Source organism: Electrophorus electricus, chromosome 13 (genome assembly GCF_041902795.1).
Source record: "Electrophorus electricus isolate QZ-2024a chromosome 13, ASM4190279v1, whole genome shotgun sequence".
NCBI classification, from domain to species: domain Eukaryota; kingdom Metazoa; phylum Chordata; class Actinopteri; order Gymnotiformes; family Gymnotidae; genus Electrophorus; species Electrophorus electricus.
Window position 1 is genome coordinate 17,666,811 of NC_137509.1, and position 10,517 is coordinate 17,677,327.

The window sequence follows — 10,517 nt, forward strand, 5'->3', positions numbered from 1 at the left end:
GGTCATTTAGTGCTCGTGTATAAGCAGCGCCTGACCTCTCCTCCAGGTCATTTAGTGCTCGTGTATAAGCAGCGCCTGACCTCTCCTCCAGGTCATTTAGTGCTCGTGTATAAGCAGCGCCTGACCTCTCCTCCAGGTCATTTAGTGCTCGTGTATAAGCAGCGCCTGACCTCTCCTCCAGGTCATTTAGTGCTCGTGTATAAGCAGCGCCTGACCTCTCCTCCAGGTCATTTAGTGCTCGTGTATAAGCAGCGCCTGACCTCTCCTCCAGGTCATTTAGTGCTCGTGTATAAGCAGCGCCTGACCTCTCCTCCAGGTCATTTAGTGCTCGTGTATAAGCAGTGCCTGACCTCTCCTCCAGGTCATTTAGTGCTCGTGTATAAGCAGCGCCTGACCTCTCCTCCAGGTCATTTAGTGCTCGTTTTTAAGCAGTGCCTGACCTCTCCTCCAGGTGAGTTAGAGCTCGTGTATAAGCAGTGCCTGACCTCTCCTCCAGGTCATTTAGTGCTCGTTTTTAAGCAGTGCCTGACCTCTCCTCCAGGTGAGTTAGAGCTTGTGTATACGAGTACGGCTTTGGCTCCGTCCTGCCCCCATCCTTCCCCTGTCCCGCCCCCGCCATAACTGGAGGTGTGTTTTGCTTTGTTACACCACTCGAATTTTACGAATATTCTATTTTTCCCACAAAGTTACGGACACTTTTATCAACGACGAGAACTTACTGTTTAACTCGGTTATCTTTAAAATAAGCGATGTCGCTAGCAAACCTAACATGTATGTTTATGATTAGGTGTTTTTTCTGATCATAAAGCAAAGCTCGATGTCTCCGACATCGAATTTTATATAAAAGACATATCCGCAATACCCTTTTAATGTAACAACATGTATATTGTCTGTGAAATAGCTAGCATGTCCTCGCGTCTATAACGGTCGTCGGTCTATTTCCTGTTACTTGGCTTGCCTAGCCTAGCTTAGCCTAGCTAAGATAGTTAACAGTGGCTTGTGAGGCTTGCGCTCACCGAGCTAGCGGGGAAACTTGAATTGCTTTCACTTTTCAGTTTGTGTGTGGTTCAGTTCAGGAAGGAGAGCGGTGTAACATTTAATGAGCTCTCGGAGCTAACCTAACGTAGCTGGTTGTGTTTAAGGCGAGTTAGGTTAGTTATGTTAGCTGGGTTAGGTTAGGTAGGTTAGCTCTCCAGTCTAGCTGGGTAGCTAGAGCTGATGGATAACTCCACTCATCTCTTAGAGCTGCTGAATAACTACACTTATCTTCTTGAAGATCGAAAATGGACCTAAAGAAAGGCCGTTGACTTGCATACATCCTGTTGAATGTGTCAGTTTGTGGACGGGCACATCTGTATTGCGTTTGCACTTGGCCGCAGTAGTTGACTACGTTTGCAGGTCTTGACTGAAGCTCAGTGTTTACGTTGTTTGCGGATGTAAACATTTCACGGCAAATGTAAACATTTCACAGCACTGCGACTGGAGCAACTGGGGTGCCTTTTCGAAGAGCTTTGCTATCCAGATAACTTTGCCGCGCGGATTATCCAGGAGCCGTCCCTGGACGCTCGTAGCAGGACCTCCTCCACCATGCGCCTGTCTTCCTTCCTGGCTGTTTTTCGGCCTGCCCTGCCTCTCATCCTCGGCCTTTCTTTGGGCTGTAGCCTCAGCCTGCTCATGGTGTCCTGGACGCAGGGAGACAGTGAGGAGGTCTGCAGTGATGACCTGAGTAAAGGGGGGCTGCTTCAGGGCAGTCACGCAGGAAAGCCCCCCGGAGTCAGTGGAGGGGATGGGAACGAGGATTTCCAACCACGCATTGTTCCCTATCACAAGGATCCCAGCAAGCCACACAAGAAAGTACTCAGGTCAGTGGGCTTAGTAATATCACTGTTGTTTTACTTTTGCCATGGCAAGACTTTCACATTCTGTATGTTATTCAGTCAAGGGTATGAGGTGAATTACATGGTATGTAACTGACACCGCATGGGTGATCTCCACAGTTTCACAACAAGAGTGTGAAATGTCCTGGAAAGATTTCATCGCAGTATTGATGGCATGCAGTCTAGCATGCAACTTTTTGCTGTTGTGGACAAGTGGTGCCCCTGCATGAATTCCACTCCGAATGTAGGACCTTAAGTTAGTCTTCAGCTCTCATATAAGAGTTGCCTAACCTCTAATGTTTCAGAGACTCTTCATTTGGTTAAAGTTAAGTCAGAGTGGTGTTCCTGTACAGTGAGTAATTACAATGATTCAGTAACTTTGCCATGTCACAGAAACGTAGGCAATATTACTGGACTGGACCTACGATCAGACCCAAGAGGCTAAATGCTATGGTTTCAAATGCTTCTTGGAAAACAATATATCTTATTTTAGCTGTTATGTTTGCCTACCCTTTACAGCAACATTAAGTTCTGTCCATTTAATGAAAAATCATTCCAAACATGTACTTTAAATCTCTCAAATCTTTTAGTTTTTGGCAGTAAAACCCACAATCATCATAGAAAACTTTTTTTTTTTTTAAATCATAAGAAAACCTCTCAAGTATTCTTCCTAACAGAGGCTCTGTCTAAGTAATATATCATTTCTGAATTTTACAAGAGGTACTGAGATCTCCCTGGAGAATAAGTGTTAATAACATCACTTTGACTAGCTGCCATGTTAGGTGTGATGTTTATATCTGTCTACTTCCTACAGTTAAATACTTCACTTATTTTAGAAGCAGCTAACGTCACTATTAATGTTTTTTCCTTCACAAAAAAAAATTAACTGAAATGAATTAAATCTTCTGGTACAACAGTTGTGTTCTGTGATGAGAGTAGGAAAATGTAACCGTTGTTTCGTTATGGCTGTAGGCGCCATCGTGTAGGCTACACCATGCAGAGGGTTTATTCCATGTTGCCTTCATTATGTTGTGAACAGGACATACATGGCCATGCTGAAAAGATACACTTAGTCACATTTAGTATGCAGCCACTTAAATAAATAAAGGTGGCTTCTGATTGAGTTCTAATCAAGTGGCTCATTCCTAGCTATAAATGTCTCTGTTGATGTTTGTTTCACCACATGCGGCATTGACCTCCATTTTAGCGTTCTGTGCTGAGGAGAAGGCGGTTATTGGGTAATCTGTCAGTAAAGGCCATAGAAAGACAAAAGTATTTGCAAGCAGAAATAAACATCACCTACAGAATTCATTCAGCATGAGAAAATGTAACTTGTGTTAAAAAATAAACTAAGGCTATTTTATTTTAAGCTTAAGACTAGCTCTGGTAGTCTAACTTTGTAGAGGTGTCTTTTAGAGAATATGTCCTAGGTTTGCAGACCGCTTGTTCGGATCGATTAAATCTGTTGAGATACTAATTTTCTTGGTTAGATTTTGGTTTTTGAACACACCCTTACAGTAGTCTGACTCTACATTGGTGATTGGGAGAAGTCAAATTTAATAAAATGTGGTTTTCTATAGAGGTTTATCTGTGATTCTCATTTAAAACCTGGTTTTATAAGGTGTAAATAAGGATAAAATAGCTGTAGCGTTTCTGCTGCCATCCTAAAGAGTAGAATTAACTTTTCCCATCTCTGTGCTGCAGGACACGTTACATCCACACAGAGCTTGGCATCCGAGAGCGCCTCCTAGTGGGCATTCTGAGCTCCCGCGCAACCCTTGGCACGCTGGGTGTGGCGGTGAACCGCACGGTGGCGCACCGCTTCCACCGCACATACTTCTTCACCGGCCTCCGAAGCGCCAAGGTGCCGCACGGAATGTCTGTGGTTGCCCACGGCGATGACCGGCCAGTCTGGCTCATGTACGAGACGGTTCGCCACCTGCACCAGTACCACGGCAACGAGTACGACTGGTTCTACCTGGCGCAGGATGACACATACACGCAGGCAGAACGGGTGATGGAGCTGGTGGGGCACCTGAGCGCCGGGCAGGACGCGTATATGGGGCGGGCGGAGGAGTTCATCGGCGGCGAGGAGCGTGCACGCTACTGCCACGGCGGCTACGGCTACCTGCTGTCCCGGAGCCTGCTGGGCCGCCTGCAACCTCACCTGGACTCCTGCCGCAACGACATTCTTAGCGTCAGGCCCGACGAATGGCTCGGACGCTGCATCATCGACTACCTGGGTCTGAGCTGTGTGGAGAAGCACCAGGTGAGGGTGGACCTCTCCAAGGATGGGAGGAGACTTTTAGTAAAGAGAAAAGAGGCTTCTTTTGTATTTGAGTTCTCTGAAAGAGCCTGTCTGGTATTTATTTATTCACTGTGGTGGCAGTGGTGTGAGTTATTAATCATTTCCTCTGACATCGTATGAAGCTCTTTGCTGTGCTTTTATTTTAAGAAGTTTCAGTCATCAGTGTAGCAGGATGGACCCCATTAATTGCAGCTGTGCTCATGAACATTCAGAATGTTTCTGTGGTTTTAAACCGGACAACGCCTTGTTAATGACGGAGTTATTCTAAAATGTGATTTGCAGCACTTGCAAATTCCTCCTGGCCCATCTCTCGCGTTTGTGTGTGTGTTTTTTAGGAGATGACGTACCGTTACTTTGAGCTGCAGAAGAACGCGGACCCGGAGCGGGAGGACAGCCTCCAGTTCAGGAGGGCCTTCAGCGTGCACCCTGTCTCCGAGCCGATGCTCATGTACCGCCTGCACAAGCGTTACAGCCAGATCGAGCTGGACTGGACCTATGCTCAGATCCAGCAGCTACAGGTGAGCATACGTCTCTGCCTCGGTTACCTGTCAGGCGCTTCACAGGCGAGGCGCACATCGTTCGCGATGGCAACGCGGGCCGTGCTTTACACCTGGCGGTAAAAACAGGTCTCGTGCCTGGGGACTTTGTGCATACGTGTTAAAATGACGAGCACAACCATGGAGGTGATCAGAACGTGTTTGGCGGCTCTGATCCTGCGGTAGTCGAGCACACGTTGCGGTTAGATGTGTGTGCGTGTATGTGTGTGTCTGCACGCACATGTGCTAAAACTGCATTGAGCAGCTACGCCAGTGTCCAGCTCAGGCTGTAAAGAGTTGGAGACCTAAGTGCATTGTGAAGGAACGGTGTTGTGTATCTGGTTTAGTGTCAGAAATCTAAATTCCCGACTAAAATTCTATGTAGCTTCAGATACATGAAACATTTGATATCATAACTGTAATATGTTTTAAAAAAAAACAGCATGAATGTAATGAATGTAATATATGAAACAAGTTTTAAAAGGTTTAAAACCTTTATTATATTATGCCCATTATAGGATTCTTTCTTGTCTAGGTTTACTCAGGCTCGCATTCTCATGAGCATGTTTTAATTTTAGCCTTAAGCTTCTTTTTTTTTTTTTTTAAACCTCTTTCCATGCCTCATCTAGTCCAGATCCCAGTGTGAGAAGGTCATCTGAATGGATCCCAGTTTGAGAATGCCATCCGAACTGATTTTTCTGATTCATTTTTCACTCCCACAGTGTTGACCTTTTTAGAAGTGAGTGACAGGGTCCCAACCATGGTGGTGTACAGACAAGGAACCTTCATATCTCACTAATGACCAATAGGTTAAATGATTAACGATCTTCTACAAGATGCAGGCTCATTCTTGTCACACCATATAATGGCTCTCTTTTTGGAGCAGCATGTGGCTGAGTTAAGTAGCAAGCAGACAGAGGTGTGTGTGTGTGAGATGGTTAATGAAAGGCTGGCTCCTAGATGTTTGTTCCGGCCTGGAATTCACTCTAATATTCCACTGCAGGACTCTCTACCCCCACAGCCTGTGCAAACAGTATGTGTAGGCAGAGGAACAGGAACCGCTTGGCTGGAACGCTCAAAGTGGAGCGTCTGGCAGGGCGCAATTCAGTTTTCCCAAATGTAGTTCTGAATAAATTCATTTGTTTTAAATGAAACTCTTGGTCAACAATGCACAAAAGAACCTCTGTGTGTGTGAGTGAGTGAGTGTGAGTGTGTGTGTGTGTGTGAGTGTGTGTGTGTGAGTGTGAGTGTGTGAGTGTGAGTGTGTGTGTGTGAGTGAGTGTGTGTGAGTGTGTGTGAGTGTGTGTGAGTGTGTGTGAGTGTGTGTGAGTGTGTGTGTGTGTGTGTGTGTGAGTGTGTGTGAGTGTGTGTGAGTGTGTGTGAGTGTGTGTGTGTGAGTGTGTGTGAGTGTGTGTGTGTGAGTGTGTGTGAGTGTGTGTGTGTGAGTGTGTGTGAGTGTGTGTGTGTGTGTGTGTGTGTGTGTGTGTGAGTGTGTGTGTGTGTGTGAGTGTGTGTGAGTGTGTGTGAGTGTGTGTGAGTGTGTGTGAGTGTGTGTGAGTGTGTGTGAGTGTGTGTGAGTGTGTGTGTGTGTGTGAGTGTGTGTGAGTGTGTGTGAGTGTGTGTGTGTGTGTGAGTGTGTGTGTGTGTGTGTGAGTGTGTGAGTGTGTGTGAGTGTGTGAGTGAGTGTGTGAGTGAGTGTGTGAGTGAGTGTGTGAGTGAGTGTGTGAGTGAGTGTGTGAGTGAGTGTGTGTGTGTGTGTGTGTGTGTGTGTGTGTGTGTGTGTGTGAAATGCTCTTCTGTTAATGAACCTCCTCTGTGGTCTGGCTCCCAGGTCCAGATCAGCAACCTGAGCGAGCTCACCCCGGACGGCAAAGCCGGCGCCACGTGGCCCATCGGTGTGAACCCGCCCTTCCGGCCGCACACGCGCTTTGAGGTGATCAGCTGGGAGTACTTCACAGAGGACCACGTGTACGCGTGTGCCGACGGCACCCCCAAGTGCGAGCTGCGTGGCGCCGAGCGGGCCGACGTGGGCTCGGTACTGGAGGTGGCCGTGGAGCGGCTCAACCAGCGGTATCAGCCGCAGCTGCGCTTCCGCAAGCGGCGCCTCCTGAACGGCTACCGCCGCTTTGACCCCACACGTGGCATGGAGTACCTGCTGGACCTGGCGCTGGACGCCTTCACGCAGAAGGGCCACAGCCAGGTGATCGGCAAGCGCGTGGGCCTGCTCCGGCCCCTCAATGCCATCGAGATCATCCCCATGCCCTACGTGACGGAGGCCACCAGGGTGCAGGTGATCCTCCCGGTGACAGCGCGCGACCAGGACTTCATAGGCAACTTCCTGGACGCGTACGCCAGCAATGCCCTGGACGCGCGTGACAACGCCCTGCTCACGCTGCTGTTCGTGTATGACCCATTCGACGCGCAGCGCGTCAGCCAGACGGACGTGTTTGCCGGCACCAAGGCCATGATCAGCGAGGTGGAGAAGCGCTACAGCGACGTGAAGGTGCCGTGGATCAGCGTGAAGACGGAGGTGCCCTCGCAGGTCAAGCTGATGGACATCATCTCCAAGAAGCACCCGGTGGACACGCTCTTCTTTCTGGCCAGCGTGTGGACGGAGGTGAACGCCGACTTCCTCAACCGCTGCCGCATGAACGCCATCAGCAACTGGCAGGTCTTCTTCCCCATCCACTTCCAGGAGTACAGCCCCACCCTGGTGTACCGCGACCAGCAGCCCTCTGCCTCTTCCTCCTCTTCCTCGCAGGCGTTGCGTGACGGCCGCTTCGACTGGCACGTCTTCGACGAGGCCTGCTTCTACAACGCCGACTACATGGCCGCCCGCACCAAGATGGCGGCCGACATCTTGGACAACGAGGAGCTGCTGGAGAGCATGGATGTGTATGACGTCTTTGTGCGCTACTCAGGCCTGCACGTGTTCCGCGCCGTGGAACCGGCGCTGGTGCAGAAGTACGTGCGGCGAGCGTGCAACCCCCGCTTCAGTGAAGACATCTACCATCGATGCGTGCTGAGCAACTTGGACGGGCTGGCCTCTCGCTCTCACCTGGCCATGGCGCTGTTCGAACAGGAACAGGCCAACAGCACCTAACGAACCTCTACTGGACGGACTTGCTACTGCTCATTTGTATACGGCGCGTGCGATCCCGTGCTCCAGATCGCTTAACAGTAATAACGTCACGTTGGACGTAGACCTGTCTCTGTGAACTGGACTCGTTGAATATTACCTGGCCATGTGACTGGCCTTACCTGACCAGAGTTAGTTAAATGGTGAGAAACTAACTGTAGGTCCCTGAACTCGACCCATGGAGCATGACTCAGAGAAGTGAGAAGGCTTATAGTTTCCTCCTTCATGTGAACTTGACACTGAATGGAGCTCAGCCTGTTACAGCGTTACAGAGTGACTCCCTCTCACTGAAAAGTACAATGAACTTAATTCTGCACATATGACTACTTCACCTGGTTGTAGATGGCCGGGTTGCTGAATTCTCAATGAAATTAACTGAATTGTGACTTCATTTTTTAAATAAATTCCTTTGCCTTACTGGTCCAACTTGAGTTAGGTGTCCCTAATGCAGAGAAGCTTTATAAAACATGATGTAAGTGCTATGGAAGTACATATTATTATATACTTGATTATATACAGTAACCCTGTTGGTATGTAATCAAGTGTACACACTGTGCTAAAATAATACTAATAAAAGACATCATACATTATCAGGATAAACAAAGTTGTCACTTAAGAAAGAATTATTGTAATTAAAAAAAAAAAAAAAAACAAGAAATGCAAACGCCATCATTTCGCATCAGTCCAAAAGTCATTGTAAGACACCAGCAAAACATGCAGAAAATGTGTGGGGAAATGTTAGTGTTAAGTTAGAGTATTGGAATATGCTTTGTTAAAATAATTGGTCTGGCATCAAGTTATACCAAAGAGAGATGCTGCCACAAAACAGAAGGCGAGGTCTGATTAAAACCAGAAGGGGGGCAGGGGACGAAACAGGAAGAAATGATCTAAATTACTCAGCACGGTGCCAGTTTTTAAAGATTGCACTCGGGTAACTTGCAACACACATCGGTCATATAAAAACATTTAAATCATCTTTTAACAAAGGACCTTAAAAGGGCAGTTCAGCACTTTGGCATTAGTGTGTGGGTTAACCATTAGGCTTGATTGTATGTTTGCTTGCGTTTCTGAAGGCTGAAATGCTTGCTGTCATTGTGCGAAAGCGAATGAACAACGTTGTGCTGAAAGTGCTTCAGGAGGTTTAGTTTGGAATTGTTTATTCAGTTTGTGAATAATTATGAGAACTTTCCAAACCTTTTCTCCATCTGCCCTGATTGATTAGGGTTTACAGGAATGCTGTTGTAAGATGTGCCTTGCTCAAGAATTCAGCGGCACTGCTCAGTGTGGAGCGCCCAGTAGGTCCATGTGACATTTCTCAACAGCAGTGACTATTCAGTAGCCTTAACCACTGATGCCCAAGCAGATATGTCATATGCAAGTGTAATGAGAACGCCGCACTGTAATGTTTATAGAACGCTAAATACTCTAGGTTGTTAAGAATTCGTGTACTAACATTTATATCACACTCTTGTCACTCAGATAAGAAATAGTGATTATATGTAATGGAGAAACTTCCAGAATGTTGAACTGGCCCTTTAAGCTTCTGTTTCAACAGCACCACAAGCCCTTTGCCTCCTTTATGTACATGATTGTATGAGATTTGAATGACGTGTGCTGAATACATTTGTGTCAAATAAAAAAATGTGTTTGTGAAAATAAGGCCTTTCAATCAAAACACTGTAGACCTACACCTTTTTATATATTGTACTTTCTGAAGTTACCCTATCTGGAATTGCAAATCATAAAATGCAATTATTGGTACATCTGAGCCTTTTTAATAAATGTTCTTGCTTTGGTTCTTGAGATAAAGGTCGGAGGCCTCTCTTCTTCTCGTCTTCAGCTTGTTAGCGTTCACGAGGCCAGTTTAGCGTCCTGTGTTCTTTCACACAGGTCCCACAGTCCAAGCTATTTTTAAAATGATATTTAAGGTAACACAACAGGCATTATATGACATACTAGCATTTAAATTCACATAAAATCAAAACTTTTACTGACAGCCAGACTTGTCCCAGGCCATGTGTCCTGCAGGATTTGTCTCTGAGTCCCGAGCGATGATCTGTAAAGTTCAGAGGTGTAGTTGAGAGATTCCTGTTCAGTCTGCCAACTTTCCATCAAGAATGGAATGTGAGAAATTTCTGCTCCCTCTTCTCTGACACTTTCACAGAGTCAGCAAGTCTGTCTCTCACAGCCAGGTGCAAACATCTCGTGGTTCAGGCATTGCAAAATTGGGCGTTCTTTAACTATGATCTGTGTGATTCATGTGGTCAGTGAATACCCCCGTCAGTTCCAGTAAAAAAAAAAAAAAAAAGGTTTTTTTTGCATCGGCCTCATTGCTGCCAGACATGGTATTAGCTGTTAATGTGAAGGGTGTGTGTTTTTGTTTTTTATTTACCTCATAACCATCTCGACCCCTTGCATTTAATATTACTATGTAGTTTTGTTCCACCACCTTTTCCTGTATTCACTTTTTTGCCAAAGTAATTTTTTTGGTTTTTTTATTTATCTCCATCCAAAAAAATAAATAAAAATAGTTTGTACAAGTTGTATAACATTTACAGTGAATTTTTAATCCTGATGAGAAAAGTTACTTTGATCATGTACTTACTAAATTCCCCCCAATATTAGCTAAACCTCCTAGTTTCCTCACTGCTGGTTTA

General features: G+C 46.4%; 1 protein-coding gene across 1 annotated transcript; it reads left to right on the plus strand.

The window, feature by feature from the left end:
* Window positions 1-672: 672 nt before the first annotated feature.
* Window positions 673-9,519, plus strand: chpf2 (chondroitin polymerizing factor 2). The gene is made up of 4 exons (XM_035520091.2): window positions 673-1,862; window positions 3,582-4,146; window positions 4,521-4,703; window positions 6,553-9,519. The coding sequence occupies exons 1-4, from the start codon at window positions 1,588-1,590 to the stop codon at window positions 7,822-7,824; spliced, it is 2,295 nt and encodes a 764-aa protein (XP_035375984.1). The 5' UTR covers window positions 673-1,587; the 3' UTR covers window positions 7,825-9,519.
* The last annotated feature ends 998 nt before the right edge of the window (window positions 9,520-10,517 follow it).